A 24,029-nucleotide genomic window follows, 5' to 3' on the forward strand; every position below is an offset into this window, starting at 1 on the left:
AGAAACAACAACCCTCCTTTTAAGAATAACAGTCCAACCTCTGATATGCAAAACGTCAAATATGAAATGCAAAATGTTGAAACTGTAAAACACAAGCTGGGAATTCTCCCTAATGTATTATTGTTCCCTTTTTGTGTTTAATAACCATACTTCATATCTGATTTGCCGTGGCCTTGTCAAGCGATTGTAGATCAGTCTCAGTGTGTCCCTCTGCCTGTAGGAAGCTCGGACGTGCATGGACGGAAACCAGAGCGCTGACAAAAGGGTTGTATGTGGAAACATCCAGGGTGGGAACTGTACGGTGAAGCTGCTTATAGGGAGTGTGGTGGGAGCAGTTGGTAACTCTCAGTCTGTACGCTCTCAGGCAGTGGAGAAGGCTTGTTATATTTGCACATGAGTCCCTTGTGCATGCAAACTCTGGACGGCTGAGACAATCTTCTTTTGGTGCCCAACCAGAGTCACGCTCATCTTGCTTAACTCACTGAGGAAGGAGGGATAGAAAAAAAATGTTCAGGAAATGAACTAATTGTTTTGACCTTACTGAAAGTAAAATAGTACAGTAATCAGATTTGATGTTTAATATACTGCAACGTGGAGCATGATTTTAGAACTGAAGAGATCTTTTTGGTGTGGGCGGAGCTACCGAGCACTACGTTATAAAAATACAAACCAAGCAACCTTTTTGCATGACACTTACTGCAACACACACATTTTTATTTGAATAACAGAGAAATCCTAGACATAGCATTTATCACTTTATCCTGTCTATACTGGTTAGAACAGTGTGTTAAAGTAAACCAGGAAACCTTAGTAAAGTGAAAAAAACTAAAACAAAACAATACACTACCATTCAAACGTTTGGGGTCAGTAACATTTTTCATGTTTTTGAACATTATAAACTCTTTTTCTCACCAAGGCTGCATTTATTTGCTCAAACACAGTAAAAGCAGTACTATTGTGAAATATTAGTACAATTTAAAATACATGTTTTCTATTTCAATAAATGTAATTTATTCCTGTGTTGGCAAAGCTAAATCAGTGAAATCAGTTGTGCTGTTTAATATTTTTTAAACCGTGATACTTTTTTTTAAGATTCTGTGATGAATAGAAAGTTCAGAAGAACAGCATTTTAATCATGACAACTCTCTGAAGATTTTAGCATGATGATGGATATGATAATGTTAATGTATTTGATCTTGGCGGAATAGATCTTCTACGCTGCTGCTGTTGATTATTGCTGTAGTTGTAGATTATTGCTGCTGCTGCAAGCAAGAACAGGAACTTGCTACTGCCAATGCATAAGGCAATACGGTGCCGTGAGTATTTAAGGCATACTGCTGCTGCACAAATAACCTATAAAATAACCCATAGCAGATCTATACAGGTGGAGCTGGGGAAGGTGGAGGGTTTCAGAGAAACTATGAAAGCGCGCTGCAGGAATCTCTAGTGAATGCTAGCCAGCCATATAAATGCAAGGCAGTAAGCTCATTGGCTGCATATGCAGCATGAACCAATCAGCTTGTGCCAAGTCGTTTAACTCTCTGAATATCATCAGTTAGGTTAACAAAACATCAACCTGCACCATCTAGAGTTTCATGACTAAACTATATATTTATTTGAAATAAAATACATTATAAAATAATAATTAAAGTACTAGCATTAAAAAAAATCTTACTGACCTCAAACTTTTGAAAGGTAAAATAAAATAGTCTACAAGCCAAAATGTGCATGTGTAAGTGTGCTCATTATATTACACTGCACCAATAAAGAGTACCTAAAAACCATACTTCAGTAAAAGTACAGATACCTTACAGTGAAAATCACTCCACTACACGTTACAAGTCACCAACTCCAAAACAACTTGAGTAAAAGTCTTAGAGTTTCTGATTTTAACAGTACTTAAATATTTTACTTAGACTAAATATAGGCTCAAAGATGCACTAGTCAAAGAGACATGCAAGTGAAAAACTGTAACGTTGTGGAGAAGCTGCAGAAAACAGGCAGAGGCAATGTGCTGGTATTTCATGGAAAAACTAGAACAAACAATAAGGCAAAAACCAAAGGGAACAAAAAACAGAATGTCTGGCAAACAGACAACAATTTTATTCAACAACTCACAAGAAGCTAAAGAAAAATTAGGGCTATATATACACACACCTGGGGAGACTAATCAAGGGAACCAATGAACAAACGGACTACAAACTGACTACAAACACCACAGGAGACAGGGAGTGACATAAAAGTCCAGGGCAAGGCACAGAGACCATGAAACAAAAACAAGAAAGAGTTGATTTGTGAGGAGAGCAATCACATTTATTTTCTAAAACCAAAATAAAACTAAAAACCTCAAAATTACAAAACAAAATAAACAAACAAAAAAACAATATCTTTCAAAAAAGTCTCTTCAGTATAATGGATAAATAAAATAATGTTAAGTAAAATTAAAAAGCCAAAGCCTTCTTGCAGTGGATGTGCTGGTTTGGGCCACATTGCCGGCTGCAGTCATGTCCTCATCTCATATATAAAACACCTCTGATTCACAGATACGTGCTAAGGAACTCGCATTCACATAAAGTAGCCTTGTTGAAAAGTTTGGTTGAGGCAAAACGCAAAAGATGCTGTACTTTCAGTGACCTGTAATAGGCAGTATCACGTCTTTTCTAGCAGAAATAAACTGCTGCAGAAAAAGATAGGTCCATGCAAAATATAATGTGTAACTGCAACACTCATTTCAAATGTAGTGGAGTAAAAAGTACAGATACTCATTCAAAAATGTAGTGAAGTAAAGAGTAAAAGTTGCTAATATCTTTGATACTCAAGTATATACTCAAGTACAGTAACTAATTACATTTACTCCAATACTTTACACCTCTGCACTGCACATACACTAGGGTGGTATACAGTAAATGTATTTATATAGGTAAACAAACTTACCACAAGCTGATGTACAGTATGGAATCTAGAGAAACGTAGCCCGCGCTGGCGAAGTTGTCTTTATATTGGCCCATATTGATGGCGTCCAGCCATTCATCCACCGTACTCACATTGAACTCTGGGGTGGTGGGGTCTTCCCTGGAAAGGAAATTGAATTTGTATCAATTGCAGTTTGGTTCATTGCTAAAACATTGAGAACAGAGCTGGAAAGCTGGTCTTGCATTATAAATTGCCTTTACAGTTAGATATAGTATTAAGGCTACGGCTTCAGGCCAACAGTTAAGAAATATCTAATCAAACTGTCACTTGTTTCTCATTTTATGAGGATAGCAGTTTCTTCTGAGAGTCGATAGCTTAAGCAATTTAATGAGGAGAGGATAAAAGTTAAGAAGTTGCAGTTGAGCTTAAACCCCAGGGCTCGCAAAATCGCTAGCCCGACATGTGTTTTCCAGTCGGGCTACCAAAATGTATCACTCTGCCCCATGGGCTATCTTAAATCTCCCACGGGTCCTTAAATACTCCTAAAGTGAGTTGTATCAAACTTAAGGCCATAAAAAGTTTTAAATACGTTAAATGGTATAAGAAATGTCTTAATTATAATTTCAAGATGTCTTACAGTTGGGGACGGAAAGACAAGAGTCGCGATACGGCTGGATTAAACTTCAAAAGGCAATGATGTCATTGAATAAATATGAGCGCTGCACGTTTCAAGTCAAAACGCGGCGCGGATGTCTTTATAGGAATGTATATGAAGGGAACCGACTGTCCTCAGAAACGTGTCGTTGGCATTTTAATTTCATTTTATCTATAATTCCTGAATAAAGCAGTGTTTATGAGCGCAGAGCTGCTTCGTGTACAGCCGTTACCGGGAAAACCGCAATATTTCAGCGGTCCTAAACCGTCACCTCGTGGCAGAGAATGAATTTGCATTTACAATAAGCCTTTCTTGCTGTTTATGGTCAGATCAATGCAAATATCAGCTCATGTTTTTACGCAGCAAACACATTGTGTAAATGAGAAAAAAGTTAATGTGCCTTCTAAAAATCTAAACAATTAAGACAGTAATATTTATACGATTTAAATTGACAATAATTTATATACTTGATTTATCCCTTTTCATAAAAGTGGTCTAAAGGCTGAAATGCTGTTGTATAAGAATTTTGTTTTTGTGAAAACCTGTATCTGATCTGTAAATCATGTAATTTTATGGCTCAATACTGTATATTTATATAGGTAAACAAACTTACCACAAGCTGATGTACAGTATGGAATCTAGAGAAACGTAGCCCGCGCTGGCGAAGTTGTCTTTATATTGGCCCATATTGATGGCGTCCAGCCATTCATCCACCGTACTCACATTGAACTCTGGGGTGGTGGGGTCTTCCCTGGAAAGGAAATTGAATTTGTATCAATTGCAGTTTGGTTCATTGCTAAAACATTGAGAACAGAGCTGGAAAGCTGGTCTTGCATTATAAATTGCCTTTACAGTTAGATATAGTATTAAGGCTACGGCTTCAGGCCAACAGTTAAGAAATATCTAATCAAACTGTCACTTGTTTCTCATTTTATGAGGATAGCAGTTTCTTCTGAGAGTCGATAGCTTAAGCAATTTAATGAGGAGAGGATAAAAGTTAAGAAGTTGCAGTTGAGCTTAAACCCCAGGGCTCGCAAAATCGCTAGCCCGACATGTGTTTTCCAGTCGGGCTACCAAAATGTATCACTCTGCCCCATGGGCTATCTTAAATCTCCCACGGGTCCTTAAATACTCCTAAAGTGAGTTGTATCAAACTTAAGGCCATAAAAAGTTTTAAATACGTTAAATGGTATAAGAAATGTCTTAATTATAATTTCAAGATGTCTTACAGTTGGGGACGGAAAGACAAGAGTCGCGATACGGCTGGATTAAACTTCAAAAGGCAATGATGTCATTGAATAAATATGAGCGCTGCACGTTTCAAGTCAAAACGCGGCGCGGATGTCTTTATAGGAATGTATATGAAGGGAACCGACTGTCCTCAGAAACGTGTCGTTGGCATTTTAATTTCATTTTATCTATAATTCCTGAATAAAGCAGTGTTTATGAGCGCAGAGCTGCTTCGTGTACAGCCGTTACCGGGAAAACCGCAATATTTCAGCGGTCCTAAACCGTCACCTCGTGGCAGAGAATGAATTTGCATTTACAATAAGCCTTTCTTGCTGTTTATGGTCAGATCAATGCAAATATCAGCTCATGTTTTTACGCAGCAAACACATTGTGTAAATGAGAAAAAAGTTAATGTGCCTTCTAAAAATCTAAACAATTAAGACAGTAATATTTATACGATTTAAATTGACAATAATTTATATACTTGATTTATCCCTTTTCATAAAAGTGGTCTAAAGGCTGAAATGCTGTTGTATAAGAATTTTGTTTTTGTGAAAACCTGTATCTGATCTGTAAATCATGTAATTTTATGGCTCAATACTGTATGTTACCATAGACATTATCCAACCCCACTCATACTGTGTTCATTTTACTTGTGCAGCTCTTAAAATGGGTCATAAATTTCCTTAAATTTATTTTTAAAAATTCTGCAGATACCCTGTAAATAGTGAAATAAAATTCCTTCCTTCATATTTGTGTATTGAAAATATTTTTGATTGACATTTAAACTCCTATCTGATTTTCTATATTTAAAAAAAAAAGGTATTTTTTATTTGGGCTAGTTAAATAAATTTTCGGGCAACCAAAATTTGAAGAGTACCTGCCCGAAGGGCTACCAGGGATTTTGAAATGCTGCGAGCCCTGAAACCTATTGTGTTGCCTTTCCGTTCTTCATGACAGACGGGTTAGGTTCACATTGCTGAGTGACAGCAACGTTTGAGTGAAAACCGGGGGTCAATTCAATCTCAGATCTGGGATGTATTTAACACCCTCGTTCTTTGTCCTCTTTGGACACAGAGGAATAAAATGACTGGCAGGTTGGGCTGTAATCAGAGAGACTGTGATAGGCTTGAGGAAGCGTATATCTCATGAAGGGCTCTGAGTCACTGGCTTTACGGCTGTAATGTGAACTCGGCCTCTCCGTCTCCAGCGCTCCTGATAAACCGCAGGTGGAGGGAGAGTCTGCGCTCTGTCTCATGGCAGGGTTCAAGCTATCTATACAACTACACTCTTAAAAATAAAGGTGCTTCAAAAGGTTCTTCAAGCGATGCCATAGAAGAACCATTTTGGGTTCCACAAAGAACCATTCAGTCAAAGGTTCTTTAAAGAACCATCTCTTTCTTACCTCTTTGTAATCTGAAGAACCTTCTTTCGCCACAAAGAACCTTTTGTGAAACAGAAAGGTTCTTCAGATATTAAAGGTTCTTTATGGAACCATTTTGATAAAAAGGTTCTTCTATGGCATCGTGAAGAACCTTTATTTTTAAGAGTGTATGTCTTTTTACAAAGCAGCCAGATGGATGTCTGTTGAAAAGGATCAGTGACACTAGGTTTGGTTATATTAGACAATATGGAGTTTATCTGCCCGTTGTTTCACATAAAACGAACGATTTGAGAGTTCATGGGGCAGACACAGAAAATCTGGATTGGATTTTCTCTGGATTTATTTGAGCTGTTAGGGATTTGTTTTTGTGGCTTTTAAATGTTTTATCTGTACAAGAGACAGTTGGTTTAAACTGGTGTTGTCCTTCGTGTTTCATGTTTCTGTCACTTTATCAGGCATTTCACACTTGAAATTGTTAACCCCGAGTTAACAATCTTGGGTTATCCTGATCCGTGTTTTACACTAATCATGCTATTTGTACACACTGTACATGAGGAAACCCTTGGGGTAGTTTTCAAATTTGCATATTTAGCAAAGAGCGTGTGACCTGTTTGAGTGTCTTTTCAACAATTCAACATGTTTGCCATCACTATTCAAAATAACCTCCCTCAGACACTTGAATTAATTTAAATAATAATGTGTTTTTTTGGTCCCATTGGTACTTTTCAGAATATATCTAACATATAGTGAAGTGTAGGTTTAAAACAAGAATAAATTGCCAATGGGGTAAGAAAAATAAATAATAATGAGACATTCCCTGAAAATGAGCCTTAATATTTAATGTAATTTTTTCTTCACTAGTAAATGTATATTAACTTATCTTTAATTTATCTTGTTTTAAGGATGTTTACATACACTACCATTCTAAAGTCTGTAAGATTTTTATTGTTTTTTGCTCACCAAGACTGCATTCATTTGATCAAAAATACAGCAAAAACAGTAATATTGTGAAACATTATTACAATTTAAAATAACTTTTTTTCATTTTACTTAAAATGTTATTTATTCCTATGATGGCAAAGTAGAATTTTCAGCATCATTACTCCAGTTTTCAGAGTCACATGATCATATAGAAATCATTATAATATGCTGATTTGCTGCTCAAGAAATCATCAATGTTGAAAACAGTACTGCTTAATATTTTTTGTTGAAACATTATACCTTTTTTTCAGAATAGAAAGTTCAGAAGAACAGAATTTGTCTAAAATAGAAATCTTTTGCAACATTATAAATGTCTTTACTGTCACTTTTGATCAAATTAATGCATCCTTGCTGAACAAAAGTATTAATTTCTTTCAAAAAAGAATTTAAATAAATAAATAAAAATTGTACTGACAACAAATGTTTGAATGGTAGTGTATATTAACTTTATTAACCCCACTAATTATTTAATTTATCTCGTTTCAAGAATGTTCAGATATTTGTACAGGAAAACAGGATTTAAAATGATTTATTGCAGTGTGAGCATTACCTAATCCAGTGTCAAAAAGTGGCCTTAATGCAGGGTTGAAAACAGTGTGAAAAGCTTACGTATGCACAAATATCAGCTGGATTTGAATGAAGTGAGGGTTCATATGAGGTTCTCACCAGACTGAGCTGTTGGCGAGCTCTTTCAGACTGTTGGGGTTGCGGATCAGTTTGTCAAGAGTGTTCACGATCTGCCTGAATCTGGGCCGTTCGCTTCTGCTCTTCTCCCAGCAGTCCAACATCAGCTGGTGGAGGACTACGGGACAGTCCATTGGAGCAGGCAGCCTGTAACCCTCATCTATAGCTTTAATCACCTGAAAGACATACACATGCATCAAAATACTGTACAATACAATGTACAAAGTAAAAATGTGCAACTGTATATTTAAGGACACATTTCTATCTGATTTTCCTATGCAACTACTTTAGTATCTGTAACCTCATGCAGATAAATAAAATAATATCTTTGACTTCAGTAAAACTGGTTAATATAGATCTTAATGTGTGAACAGCTACAAAACAATAATACATTAATGTAGGATGTTCTTCAAAGAGCTTTCTGAATTTTTCTGTCCTTTTGTTGGATTATTATTATAATTTTTTTATCATTTGAAAACAGTGTTAATTATGGAAGCCCGTTTCCCCCACTAAATAAAAAAATATAATTCTGTAAGTCATAATAATGAGAAACTTTCTCAAAATTATGACTTAGTTTCTCGAAATAATGACTTATTTTCTCATAATAATGACTTAGTATCTCGTAATAATGAGAAACTTTCTCATAATAAATTTTTTATTATTTTTTTTTACTTCAGGCAATTTTTTGTCCTATTGGCAGTTTTTTTTTTAAACTAACCAATTTAATTTATTTTCTTTTTGTTACAGTATATGATGGCCACTAAAAACCTTTTGAAGATTTGATTGTTTTACCCCAAACCCAGATTTTCAATCTTGAAATGTGAAAATCCAGTTTTATGAATTCAGAATTATAACCAGTAAAAACTATGATTGAGTGAAACCATTATATTATTTATTGCGAGAAACACAACAACTAATAATAGCATTTTCAATACTTTTACGACAATACAGTCGTCCCACATTTTTGTGGCATCATTTACAAGTTTTCCAAAAAATGTGTACTTGGCTACCAAGAGATCATACAGTCAGTGAAGAGTTTGAGATGAAATATGAAACACATGACATATAAAGAAAACAAAGAAAACATTTTTATTGTGCATCATCTCCATTGAAGCTGTAACTTGTCAAATTATGCCGAAAGTGTGAAAATACACATACACATACACATTGTTTAAAAGTTTGGGGTCAGCAAGATTAATTTCTTTTGGAAGAAATTTATATTTTTATTTAGCAAGGATACATTTAATTGAGCAAAATGTATTCATGTTGAAAACATAAAAAAAAGGTCAACCCCAAACTTTTGAATGGTTGTCTTTGGTTTAATTGTCTGGATTTAAGACACAAAAAATATTCCTAAAATGTAATTTCCATCATTGTCATTTTCACCACAACATGTTATTAAACACAAATTGTTTAAAAGTTTGGGGTCAGCAAGATTAATTTCTTTTGGAAGAAATTTATATTTTTATTTAGCAAGGATACATTTAATTGATCAAAATGTATTCATGTTGAAAACATTTAAAAAAAAAAGGTCAACCCCAAACTTTTGAATGGTTGTCTTTGGTTTAATTGTCTGGATTTAAGACACAAAAAATATTCCTAAAATGTAATTTCCATCATTGTCATTTTCACCACAACATGTTATTAAACACAAATATATATTCTGAAATGTGGAGGAAATTACATTGTAATTTCCATGATTAAAAACAAAACAAAACTAATTCTCCACTGAAAATAATTCTCCACTGTGGGACATTGTTAGTAGACTAATAAAATTGATGAGAGTGTGAAAAGTGTGTATCAATAGAGTTTATTTTCTGAAAGTTAAAGAAACACTCATAAACAAACAGCAGAATAGAGACACTTCATTCCTGAAGCGATTCCACGCATCATCCCCACCAGCTGAATGACCGTGAACTGCCCATCATGTTTCTGCAGGAGAAAGAGAAAGCATCTGTGATTTTATATAGATTGTACAGGTGGTGTACGCTAAAAACAAAGGTTAAAAACTAAGGTGTAATTTGTTAATATCAGATATCATGAACTAACAACATAGAACATATTTATGTTATTTAAATGTAGTTTTTAAATGTTAAATTGTTATATTATAAATTATTATATACTGCATATATATATATATGTATATATATATATATATATATATATATATATATATATATATATTTAAATAATGTTTTGATAGATTACATTAGCTTAGCAATATCTGAAGATTTACTGTTAAAATTTTACATTACTCAGAAAATAATTCATATTAAATTATCATATTTATATATCTTCAGTATTATATATTTTAGTTGGTATGTTACATTTCTCTGTAATATTTTAAGACTTGTTTGTGTTAACATTTTTACATTACATTATTCAGCCTTCATGCAATTTTCAAACACTCCATTTTCAGTTCCAATGGTTTTGCCCTGAGTTCTGATTCATTATGTAAAAGAGTCTGACCTCTGGTTTTACTGCTCTTTCTGCCATAATTGCTCAAATGTTTACAGGCCTTAATTAATGTGAAATCATCTGGATTTGGTGCTTCTGTTAGCTAAACAAAAGAGCCCGGACATCCATTTTGCCTCAAAAACAATCTTCGCAATGAGCAATTAGCCCAATGTCTTAATCTCCATATCTGGGCTGTACACTAATCTTGTTAAAACCCCCACTTTTGTCCCTCCGAGCAATATCAATCTGAAACATGCGCTCGTATAGTATTTCATGCATCATAATGTGGGTAAGTTAATTACACTGTGTTTTGTGAAATGTGGCTGCTGATTGATCGTCTGGTCTGATCAACTGGTTGTTATCAATCTAGTGTCAGAAGCCACGCAACTTACAGGAAGAGCAGAGAGAGGCAGAAATAGAGACAGAGAAAAATCATTTGTTTTTGTACTAGTAAGTGATGCTTAACTGATCTGTCCTCTAATTAAACACATGTAGCTGGGTGGCCGAACTATGAGCTATTAGCCATAAAACTGACCCCATAATTATATTAGCTTTTTATGTGGGCTAAGGGGCTATTTATGGGATTCATTATGTACGCTGCAGAAAGATCGAAAGTCTCAGACAGGCCCTTTTTTAGGGGTGGGGGTGTTAGATTTCATTTTCATTTTCTCAAAGTGTAGGCAATTAAAAAGAGTCTTGACTTAAAGGAAAACGTATCTGTGCTGCGTGTAATAAACTTCGTGGCCTGATCTGCTGGGTGACAAAGGCGGCAATAAATTAGCGAGGATTGCGGAGGAGACGTTATGGCAGCTTGGTGTAGAGAGTGCACCTTTATTATAAATCTACAGAGTTCATTTACTCACTTCCTGTCTCTATACGAGACACATTCGTAACACGTTCACTTGAATACATGCTCCAGTGTTATTATTGAATACTAAAACAAAGGCAAAAACGACTTTTTGTAAGCAGAAATAAAATAATATAATCATAAAAAAAATTAAAATCATAAAAATTAAATAAAATGTAAACAAAACTTTCATCGAAAAATAAAGTAAAATATAACACCAAAAATATATATTTTTGGAAATATTCTGTTGAGTTGGGAGAAAATATTTAACTAAAAATAAGTATATAAAAACGAAAAAAGAATATTTCATGAAACAAAAACTGTATTGAAACTAACTAAAACAAAACTGAGTTTTCAGAAAGTATTGCAAATTCCAAAACTCAGATTATTATAACCTTGGCACGTTTGCTGTACAACAGAGAGGATTTGAGGACAGTGAGCAACTGAATCGCACTGCCTGCACCAGGCATCCATTCCATGCTTAATTTCCCTCCAGTAATAGACTTTCAGGGAGGTATCCGTGGCTTATACCCTTGAGCGATGCTCGTTTATTGGCTGTAGGTAATTAAATGTAAGGCAGCATCTTAAATGGCATGTGAACATCGGTGTGGAATTGTGCCACAGGCGTTTTGCCTTCCTCACCTTCAGGAAAGTATCCAACGATCCATTCTCCATGTACTCTGTAATAATCATCACGGGCTTGCCTGTAGATAAAAAGAAAAAAAAGAGACAAAAACACAAGATTTACCATCAGCCTAGATGAAAGGGGAAAAAACATAAAAATGTCCTAACAGATTGATGATTCTACACAAATCCACAAAGAAATAAATCATGGTAATGGTATCATTAATCCTTTATAGCTGAGATGCTGAAACACAGGAATGAAGGAGAGAAAAGAGGAGGCTAAACCCTGGCCACACTCTCAGCCTCTCTTCCGGGCAGCCCCATTATTCAGCATGACAGACCTTCATCAGAGCCTTCCACCATCAAAGACAGCAGTTAATTAACCCCGGCTAATCCACTGAGAACCAATTAGAGAGCTCTGTTGCCATGATGGGCGGGCAGGCCAGTCTGTGAGAACCGATGGGAGGGCACAGCACCTGTTGTGATGGGTGACAGGTAGCGAGAGGAAGATCTCCTGTAATCTTTAACGTCTAAAAGTGCACTTAGTTTGTCTTACAAATGACTGTAGAACCCAAACTGAGAAAACAAAGTATTAGTCACCTGAGCACACCACATCTGCCCTCTTATTACAAGCATGATCGAGTCAGACAAGTATTAATCTACTGATTAACCTAAGAAACTCACATATGTAAACATTAGCATAGTTTTCTTCATGTGTATGGTCATTAACTTCCAACAATTACAAAACTTAAAGCATTAGAAGTGAATGTTGTTTCTATATATGCAATTAACATCTTTAAATCAACAATTTTGTATTTATGTATAATTTTTCATTTGATTAAGACATTTTTTTTCATGGGATTGTAGTTATTTTCCTCATTAAAGCTGTTAAGTACACTGTTGCTCCTAATGTAGATAGGCAACAATGCAGCAACCGGGTTTTGAAAGAGAATTTTAGTCTTACAAACACACTAATAGCCATAAGTTATAGTACTGCTGCCATAAATCTACCGCATAAACCGATATCTGAAATATAGTGACAGAGTGAAATAAACAGAAAAATGTTCCAGTGCCTTGTTGAGTCTCGGTTAACAAGCTCTGTCATATCCCTTTCAATTCTTTGACCTAAATACATCACTCACAGGTCACCGAGAGTTCAACAATTTAGCGACCCTTGCTTCATTTGACAGAATGTCTAAGCGCAGATTTGACGGAATGAATCCAAACGTGACCGCTGGGGTAAAATGACCGTGTCAAATGTGCCTGTTGATTAGTTGGTGCATATGATCCTGGTGGTGTACACCATGTTTGCCCTTGTTAAAGGGGCACATCAGTGTGTGTATGATCCTACGCCAAGCATAAGTAGGTCTCCAGAGCGGAGGCTTATAGGTTCATTTACAGACGCTGAATGCTAAGCAGGCTTCCAGTGCCTCAGATAGCAGGAAACAGGCCATTATGTTAACACCCAGAGAGATGCTGTGTTAATGATAAACATTCACGTTTAAAGGGGTCATATGATGCGATTTCAAGTTTTCCTTTCTCTTTGGAGTGTTACAAGCTGATTGTGCATAGATAAGATCCCTGAAGTTGCAAAAACTAAAGTCTCAAAATTAACCGTGGCTTGTGTACTGCACACATACCAGCTTCATCACTGTCTGTCACGCGACTCTGTTCCCCTTTCGGGCTCTGTCTTTACATTTATTTTGAAAGCTGAAGCTCGCGATTATGGTAAGGGGCGTTACATTTCCGACGAGTGCTTGCGGTGTTCGGCCAATCACAATGCACTGGGTCAGTTGGCCAATCAGAGCAGACTGTGCTTATCGGAAGGAGGGACTTTGTAGAAAACGAAGCATTTGAGAGAGGCGGGGCATAGAGAACCTACAATAATGTACAGTATTTGAAAAATAATGTGTTTATTGAACATTAAAGCATGTCAACATATTCTGTTACACCAAATACACAAAATAATGATCTTTAAAAAAGCATCATATGACCCCTTTAAGCAAATTAAATGCAAATAAACACTATTAAAAACAGTTTAGCGACAATTTCAGAAAAGGGTCTAAATTATCGTCTTTCTCGATAACTGTACACCTGCAAAACAAATGTTAGAATTGCATACCATCATTTATGCTGTCTGCAATTTTCACATTAGCATTTACTCTTTTCAAATATAAGTATATGGAGGACCTGTATTTTTTTCTGGTTCTGCACACAATTTTAAAGTTTCATACATATATGTGTGTGTGTGTGTGTGTTGAAATGCGTAAAAAGGTTCCAAGAAACAATACAAGCTGTATTATTAGCAATTATGTGCAATTTAACAAGTTAAAAGTAAATCATCATTTGATTGCGGTTTCTGTTATAGCACAGTAACCAAAGGAGGTGGAGCTTAGCAAAGGGCAATAAACTCAGCTTCAGCCATTTTTGACATGCAAAACAGTTTTATTTTAGTGTTATTTATATACTATTATAGTATTTATTAATACTTTGAAGTACTTTTTTTATATTTTCATTTTTATTTTATTTAAATATTTCTATATAACTTACATTTTTGTTTCGGTTTTAGTTTTAATATTTTTAGTACTAGTATTTGACAGAATGAATCAAAACGTGTTTTATTTTATTTACCAAAAAAAATAGTTTCAGTTACCAATAACAACATTGATGCAAAATGGGCATAGGAGTAAATGAGGATGCAAACAAAAAAAACAATAAAGGCCTTGGTTACTACTCCCAAAAATATGAGCAGTCAGAATATGTGTCAGTGTATCAGTGTTTATTAATGCTCAGTTGTGGGCTGTTGTCCCTGTCTCTCTCAGGGACATGTAAACACCAGCCATGTCAGTGATGATAAATGACTTACATTCTGGACATTTCCACTCTGGAATACAGAGATATGCGCTCGCGTCATGGGACGTGAGGTCGATGTGTGTATATAAATATATATATGTCTCTATGAGTTTGTGGAAAAATAGGTTTGATCACCCCCCTCGGAGTATCACCACGGCGACAGGCTGGTTATATATCACCTAAAATTAAATCACTATCTCACCAAGATAAATGCCTTCCATGACACCCCCAAACCCAAACCCCCATGTCTCATCCGAAAAAAAAGGGAAAAAATGCAATTCCTTTTACTTTTCGGAGGCAGACTAATGTAGCTGTCAACCGCTGAAAGAGAAAGAGGGGGAATGGACAGCGGTGCACTTTGTTCTGGGAATGAAACAGCAATGGGTGGCCATCTGATGTCTCTATGTGTGTGTGACTGCTTTATCAGAAAGTGAGTAGAAGCGGTGACTGGCATTGATCCTGAAAGAGCGGATGGCCAAGGCAGTGGATCTTATCAGAGAAGCTTACGGCAGCCTCCCGGGCCCTGACCTCAGAAAAACACCCTATGGCCGAGCCCAGAGAGAGAAAACATGAGCTGAAAATACTGTGAGGACAGATGTGAGGATTTAACAGGACCACGTACATGCCTTTATCAAATCAAATCTCTAATGTGGGTGTCCTCCAGAACGGAATTGGTTTCAAAAGATGGAATTTACAAAAGAAACTTAATTTCATACTAAACACTTGACTGAACTTTGTCTTAAATCTCATAACAAAACAGCTCTGGTAAATCTTTTTTGAAAGGTCATCTAGTGTTGATTTTATACGTGTGTTTAAGTGTTACAGCAGGCGTTTAACTAATAAAACAGTCCTTATCATGAGCTATTCGGAAAACAACTCTGAAAGATTCGCTCTTGACATTAATCTCTGGCAACTAATTCATGCGTTATCAAGTGATCATCTGGACATCTGATGTGGCAATTTTTCCTGATGAGATACCAAAGAAGTTACAGCACACACAAGCAGCTCTATCTGGTGCAGACGGTGTGTTCACTATCTCAAAAGCGCACAATGGAGTTCATTGAGGTCTTCCTGCATTAGCATCACATGTCTTGTGAACAGAGGGAAGGCATATCTCTGTGATTTCACCCTCAAGACCTGGTGCCACTATTTGCTTTGTTTCTACAAGGAGACGAATATGCTTAACCCTTCGTGAACCCTGCATGGCTGGAATAGCAGTGGTCTACAATGAGCTCTGTGTGCGGGAGTGAATTAGCAGTTAATGTCACTAGTGGCTTACTAAGTGTGGCCTCAGGTACAGAGCTTCAACAGAGGGATAGGTTATATATTTACATACGGAGAAGATAAAAAGCAAAAAACCTTGAGGGTGACACTAAATATGGTTCAGGCAGGCAGGTTTACAAATCATTCTTTTGAAGACAATGCAACTGTCTGACACAACGTTCTGTTAATATGAAGGAACTGTCCTTATAGATTTTTTACAAGTGTTTTTCTTTTATTTTGAATTACGCATTAAATTGTGTTGTGTTTTAGGATTAAAAGAAATGCCCATAATCTTTTCTATGGATTTTTCTTATAGTGACATATGATGCTGTTATGGGTTAAAAACAAACTCTGAGAAATAACAGAACTTATAAAATGTTTTATACTTTTTAATAATTACATACTTGTATACTTTATACTGTTTTATACTTTCACTCTAGAAATAAGCTTGGATGCATTCAATTAATGAAAAGTACAGTACAGTAAAATTATATTTCAAAGAAATGCTGTTTTTTTAATTCAAAGAATCCTGGAAAAAAAAAACGTTTTCAATATTGATAGTAATAAGACATGTTTCTTGAGCACCAAATCAGCATAGTATGATGATTTTTGAAGGATGTGACACTAAAGACTTTGCCATTACATGCATAAATTACATTTAAAATATATTAAAATAGAACAGTTATTTTAAATTGTAATAATATCTCATAATTTTACAGTTTTTACTCTATTTTTTATCAAATAAATGCAACCTTGGTAAGCATAAGAGACTTCCTTCGAAACACTAAAAATCTTACCCACCCAGAATTTTTGAAATATAACAAATATATAAATAAATATAAAAGGCACACAATTATTTTCTCAAACCAAGGCAGAATGAATTTGCCAACTCTGATCCTTTGCTACCTTCAAGAAATATATGGGAAAAAAAACTCTACCGTAACCACCAAAAATGATGAATAATTTATGTTGTTGTATTGTTTTTGCTTTGGATAAAAGTGTCTGATAGATGCATAAATGTAAAATGTAACTGCGACTATAAAAGTACAGAAATAAAGATTAAGCTGTCATTGTCTCTGGTAAAAATAACAGCATGCATCCAGGTCTGCTTGAGTTGTAATATCTAGGACAGAGACTTAAAAACCATATCCACTTAAATAAAGCTGTCACAGCACGCTGCTGTCAAAGGCATTTTGCACAGAATCTCTTGAACCCTATACGTACTTTCCGGGGAAAATCGCTGGATAAATCTATTCCCAGCGGAGTCCCTCTGACCTACATGATTGTATCGCATGTTCGGAAAAAAATGAATACCTGCAACAAACTAAAGTAATCAATATCACATAACACCTCATCTGTGTAAAGCAACACCCCTGTGATTTAGTTCTAACTGGTATTGTAGAATAATCATTAAAGGAAACAGACCTTTGATGCAGGCAATTTGACATTTAGAGTGCATGTACATTATAAAAATGCTTTGTGACATCAGATACGAGGCATATTGTGTAATTACGTATGGGAAGAGAGGCGCAGCAGCTTGAGCGTGTGTGTATAAACATATGTTTGTGTGTAAAGCGGCACACCAGAGCCTTTACATTTGGCCCGTAGTCGTCCCATCAGGACCCCAGCAGTGACTCCCCTTAACAAGCTCAAATCAGGCAAGCAGACTGGCCCATTCCCAATACTGGCTCATCCACAGAGCGAGAACCCCTATTTCAAATAGAGTATTGATTTTACAACCCACATTAAAGCAGTTTATTTCGGCAGCAGTTACCGTGGTAAAAGCAAAACTCATATCTCCATACATTCAGCTTTGATATCCAATTAACTAACTTATAGGATTAAAGAGATATTGGTCAGGTTGATGACCTGATAGTCCACTTTGCGTCCTCCTGCTATGATTATGAACAAAAGGAGCTGTTCTTCAACTTTACAATCTTATTGATTTTCCAAATAGTGCTTTAACTAAATGACACATGATGTACTTAGCACTGAGTTGCTTTCCAAGTCCTCGCTGTTGGCAAGAATCGCACAGAGACCCAGTACGTCGCAACCCTAAATCTACAAGAGTTGGCGACATGCATAAATTACATTTAAAATATATTAAAATAGAACAGTTATTTTAAATTGTAATAATATCTCATAATTTTACAGTTTTTACTCTATTTTTATCAAATAAATGCAACCTTGGTAAGCATAAGAGACTTCCTTCGAAACACTAAAAATCTTACCCACCCAGAAATTTTGAAATATAACAAATATATAAATAAATATAAAAGGCACACAATTATTTTCTCAAACCAAGGCAGAATGAATTTGCCAACTCTGATCCTTTGCTACCTTCAAGAAATATATGGAAAAAAAACCTCTACCGTAACCACCAAAAATGATGAATAATTTATGTTGTTGTATTGTTTTTGCTTTGGATAAAAGTGTCTGATAGATGCATAAATGTAAAATGTAACTGCGACTATAAAAGTACAGAAATAAAGATTAAGCTGTCATTGTCTCTGGTAAAAATAACAGCATGCATCCAGGTCTGCTTGAGTTGTAATATCTAGGACAGAGACTTAAAAACCATATCCACTTAAATAAAGCTGTCACAGCACGCTGCTGTCAAAGGCATTTTGCACAGAATCTCTTGAACCCTATACGTACTTTCCGGGGAAAATCGCTGGATAAATCTATTCCCAGCGGAGTCCCTCTGACCTACATGATTGTATCGCATGTTCGGAAAAAAATGAATACCTGCAACAAACTAAAGTAATCAATATCACATAACACCTCATCTGTGTAAAGCAACACCCCTGTGATTTAGTTCTAACTGGTATTGTAGAATAATCATTAAAGGAAACAGACCTTTGATGCAGGCAATTTGACATTTAGAGTGCATGTACATTATAAAAATGCTTTGTGACATCAGATACGAGGCATATTGTGTAATTACGTATGGGAAGAGAGGCGCAGCAGCTTGAGCGTGTGTGTATAAACATATGTTTGTGTGTAAAGCGGCACACCAGAGCCTTTACATTTGGCCCGTAGTCGTCCCATCAGGACCCCAGCAGTGACTCCCCTTAACAAGCTCAAATCAGGCAAGCAGACTGGCCCATTCCCAATACTGGCTCATCCACAGAGCGAGAACCCCTATTTCAAATAGAGTATTGATTTTACAACCCACATTAAAGCAGTTTATTTCGGCAGCAGTTACCGTGGTAAAAGCAAAACTCATATCTCCATACATTCAGCTTTGATATCCAATTAACTAACTTATAGGATTAAAGAGATATTGGTCAGGTTGATGACCTGATAGTCCACTTTGCGTCCTCCTGCTATGATTATGAACAAAAGGAGCTGTTCTTCAACTTTACAATCTTATTGATTTTCCAAATAGTGCTTTAACTAAATGACACATGATGTACTTAGCACTGAGTTGCTTTCCAAGTCCTCGCTGTTGGCAAGAATCGCACAGAGACCCAGTACGTCGCAACCCTAAATCTACAAGAGTTGGCGTAATTTAACACAAGAGTCTTCGCAAGACTTTAACTTTCATTGTTCCCTAAACAAAGGAGCGTCGGTCTTAATGAATGCTTTCTCGAAATAGCAACCACTTCGTTAAGAGGAAAATCCTTTGCGGTGGAAAGGGCATGATGAGAGTAGATAATAGCCTCCTCCAAATTGAATGCTTCCAGATTAGGCGATTGTTGGCACATAAAGGAGGAAATGAGAGATACGGAGAGATGAGAACTTTTCTGACAAATGACGAGATAGCAATTAAAAGAGCTATTTCTAAAGCTTTTTTTAGTCACACCAGACCCACCATCTACATAACAATGGAAGCAATCAAATCGAGAGGGAGAGTGTGGAACATTAGTCTGATAAAGCACAGTTGATTGGAGCTCTGTTTTGGATTTGTTGATCACTGAGGCCACAAGCTTAAAGAAAAAACACAATAAAAACTACATTTACAAAAGCTTCTTTGTGTATTAAAAAAATTATTAAAAAATAGCCCTGAAGGATAGCATTGGGAGATCAGATTCATTTTAGAAAGTAGGCTTATTCAAAGAACCAGTTAACCACTTAACTCATTTGAGTCATCATTCAAACGTGTTTCCAGCAGCATTTTAAATGTCTTTTGATATAGTTTTGTAGTCTATGAAATGCTGCTGTTTATCACTGTTTATCGCAAAACTTCCACAAGACAAAATTTAAATCACAATTTATAAGAAAACATGACATCAATTGTGTAAATTCAGTTTTTATATGTAAATATCTGAAATAGCTTAATCAGAGATCTAAATAAAAATGTTTTCTCTTATAAAAATCAATTTTTTAAATGACAAGCATCTCGCAGATTCTAAAATTAGTAAACATATGAGCAGAACAGTGTTACTTTAGCATTGAGATACATTGAGACTGTGAATATTTTTATTTTTATTTTCCATTCTCATTTTAATTTTAGATAAAGTTTTAGTTTTTGTCATTTTTAGCAGTTTTGTTTTTCCCCCCATATGTCTATAGTTGTATTAATTTTTTATTTCAGTTTTAGTTTGAGTTATTTTAGTATATCAAGTTAATAAAAATGTAAATAAGTAAATAAAAGTAAATAAAAATGAAAAAGGTTGCCTTGGAAATTAGCCAAAATATTTGTTTTAATATTTTATTTTATTGCACTTATTTTATTTCAGGTAATGAAAATGATTTTTAATGGTTTTAGTTTTAATTTTAGTAACTATAATTACACTGGAGCAGAATTGTACATTTATAACCCCTCATGTTTTTTTTTTGTTTTTTTTTCTAAGAATGTCAGATATTTCCTCTCTGCATCTTCCCCTAAACTCTCTTTCACCCTGTCAAAAGTGGTCTTATTTTAGATTCCAACAGAGGACTGGTCTATTCCACGAAGACAGAGGTCAGAGTGCAGCCTAATGTCGAATGCATTACTCTCACTTAAACCTCTACTTTGTTCTTCCAAATAATCTGCGTACTCTGAGAGATACTGAACTGAGCTTTAACCCCGAGCCCCTGATATTTGCTCAGAACATAAATACACCACTTATAACTGGAGGACAGGCAATTAGGCAGCATCTGCCTTTTTAAAATGAAACGCAAACTCGATTTACGGAGAAAATAGTTCTGTAAACTGCACAAACCAATACGAACAAAAGGTCAAAATTAGCATTCCGCATTAGAGAGAACAGAGCAGAAAAATGAATAAGAAATGTCGAGACGTCGCTGTTCATATGTGCGCTGCTGAATATTTATGACAGTTAAAACACTTCCAATTAACTATTTAAATTATTAATATTCATGCAGTCATAAATATGCATTCTCTCATTGTTGTGCTCTATAGGTAGTGCGAAGCCACAGACGTTTGTTCAGTCATAATGACGCTCGAAAGAAAGGGTTTTTGTTTGGCATCTGATGAAAGCTGAAGTTCTCCGATAAGCTTTCCCCCATTACTGATGAGATAATGAGATTCTGAAAGGTTTCTAACACACATAACAGAGTGTAAGTCTATCTCTGTATCTACTGCAATGCCATAGGGTGTTCGGAGTGGTTTCTGGTAAGTTTTTATATGTCTGCTAGGATTTTTTGGGCGGTTTCTAGGAGTAAATTTTTTTTTGGAATTAATTTTTATTTTTATTTTCCATTCTCATTTTAATTTTAATTTTAGATAAAGTTTTAGTTTTTGTCATTTTTAGCAGTTTTGTTTTCCCCCCCATATGTCTATAGTTGTAATAATTTTTATTTCAGTTTTAGTTTGAGTTATTTTAGTATATCAAGTTAATAAAAATGTAAATAAGTAAATAAAAGTAAATAAAAATGAAAAAGGTTGCCTTGGAAATTAGCCAAAATATTTGTTTTAATATTTTATTTTATTGCACTTATTTTATTTCAGGTAATGAAAATGATTTTTAATGGTTTTAGTTTTAATTTTAGTAACTATAATTACACTGGAGCAGAATTGTACATTTATAACCCCTCATGTTTTTTTTTTGTTTTTTTTTCTAAGAATGTCAGATATTTCCTCTCTGCATCTTCCCCTAAACTCTCTTTCACCCTGTCAAAAGTGGTCTTATTTTAGATTCCAACAGAGGACTGGTCTATTCCACGAAGACAGAGGTCAGAGTGCAGCCTAATGTCGAATGCATTACTCTCACTTAAACCTCTACTTTGTTCTTCCAAATAATCTGCGTACTCTGAGAGATACTGAACTGAGCTTTAACCCCGAGCCCCTGATATTTGCTCAGAACATAAATACACCACTTATAACTGGAGGACAGGCAATTAGGCAGCATCTGCCTTTTTAAAATGAAACGCAAACTCGATTTACGGAGAAAATAGTTCTGTAAACTGCACAAACCAATACGAACAAAAGGTCAAAATTAGCATTCCGCATTAGAGAGAACAGAGCAGAAAAATGAATAAGAAATGTCGAGACGTCGCTGTTCATATGTGCGCTGCTGAATATTTATGACAGTTAAAACACTTCCAATTAACTATTTAAATTATTAATATTCATGCAGTCATAAATATGCATTCTCTCATTGTTGTGCTCTATAGGTAGTGCGAAGCCACAGACGTTTGTTCAGTCATAATGACGCTCGAAAGAAAGGGTTTTTGTTTGGCATCTGATGAAAGCTGAAGTTCTCCGATAAGCTTTCCCCCATTACTGATGAGATAATGAGATTCTGAAAGGTTTCTAACACACATAACAGAGTGTAAGTCTATCTCTGTATCTACTGCAATGCCATAGGGTGTTCGGAGTGGTTTCTGGTAAGTTTTTATATGTCTGCTAGGATTTTTTGGGCGGTTTCTAGGAGTAAAATTTTTTTTGGAATTACATATTTATCATCTACCAGGTGAAAAGCATAATTCCAGTTGTTTAGAAAAGCAATAGAAGACCTCTCCTCAACAAGTCACTTGAACTGTCTGTAGCACAAACAGTGGGGGACAAGTTAAGTGCCAATTTTATTAGTCATTTAATACTGTACTTCGGTTTACTTTTGTAGCCAAACATTTCCAAATGAAAACTTAATTCTAGAGATAATTTGTTTAGTCATGTTTAAAGCGGGAATCTAGGGTTGCTCTGCAATACATCTGCTGTAGCGAGTCTTTGTCTTCCAATCCTCTTGTGTGGTTGGATCCAACTCAACAGAGCCATTCAGGTGGAACAGTCCAGCTCTGTTTCTGTCCTCCCCAAGGCTGAGCACGTCAGTGAGTACAGCGCACCTCCATCTGGCTCTTAATCACAACGCCATGAAAACACTTTGTGACCGCTGTGGCGGAAAAGGGTTGTTGGTGTAGTCACAATAATCATATATTGCCACACTTGTGCTATTCAGCCATGCTGTATAAAAAGTGTACCGAGCCAAGAACTCAACTGTGCAATTGAATCCCTGCAAAATGATTTCTGAAAGCACTTTTGAGAACAGCTTATTTTTCCCTCAGTGCTTATAATGCAGTGTATGTTTACTTACTTAAACTTTTCAATCCGTCATTTAAAAGCCATTGGGTGAAGGTGAAGATGAGTGTACATGTCAGTCACTTACATCTGGTAACGACTCCCTCCAGTCTGATTATGTTGGGGTGGTCGAACTGACCCATGATGCTGGCCTCGCTCAGGAAGTCCCGCCTCTGCTTCTCTGAGTATCCTGCCTTTAGACTTTTGATGGCCACGTAGATTTCTCTCTTGCTGGGGAGCTTCAGACGGCCACTGCAAACCTCACCAAACTCACCTGGCAAAGCGACACACGGCCATCATCAGCACATCAGCATCAGACTACAGCAGATTTATGAAGGAAAATATGCATAAATAAAATCCTCTTGCCTGTACAATGTGACTGTGCTCATTTTAGTGTATACAATTCTAAGTTTAATATTTCTTTAGGAAAAATGTCTTCTGAGGAAAAATACTGCTGCTATTGAGGTGTATAAGGAGAAAATACTGACTTTCTTTTGTTGAAACGGTGAATGTGTTATCAAAATATATATATACACACACATCTCAGCCAAACATGTTTGGGTTAAACGTGTGTCCCATTCTCACGCAAAGAATCTAACAATATTTCTCCATGGCATCGTTTAATTCAGAGCTCCTAAAGCCCCAAAGAACTCTATTGCACACTATTGCAACT

The 24,029-nt window shown here is 35.7% G+C and overlaps 1 protein-coding gene across 1 annotated transcript in view; it reads right to left on the reverse strand.

The window, feature by feature from the left end:
• Positions 1–17: 17 nt before the first annotated feature.
• LOC107570827 (ephrin type-A receptor 3-like) overlaps positions 18–24,029 on the reverse strand; it is a 96,337-nt gene continuing 72,325 nt past the window's right edge. Inside the window, exons 10-15 of the mRNA XM_016257098.1 lie at positions 23,445–23,630; positions 11,794–11,855; positions 9,696–9,779; positions 7,830–8,023; positions 4,182–4,319; positions 18–481 (exon numbers count right to left, since the gene is read on the reverse strand). Of these exons, the coding sequence (XP_016112584.1) occupies positions 382–481; positions 4,182–4,319; positions 7,830–8,023; positions 9,696–9,779; positions 11,794–11,855; positions 23,445–23,630 (764 nt within the window). The 3' untranslated portion in view covers positions 18–381. The remainder of the gene's footprint in view (positions 482–4,181; positions 4,320–7,829; positions 8,024–9,695; positions 9,780–11,793; positions 11,856–23,444; positions 23,631–24,029) is intronic.

The sequence above is a fragment of the Sinocyclocheilus grahami genome, unplaced genomic scaffold (assembly GCF_001515645.1).
Source record: "Sinocyclocheilus grahami isolate Dianchi unplaced genomic scaffold, SAMN03320097.WGS_v1.1 scaffold1510.1, whole genome shotgun sequence".
NCBI lineage: Eukaryota > Metazoa > Chordata > Actinopteri > Cypriniformes > Cyprinidae > Sinocyclocheilus > Sinocyclocheilus grahami.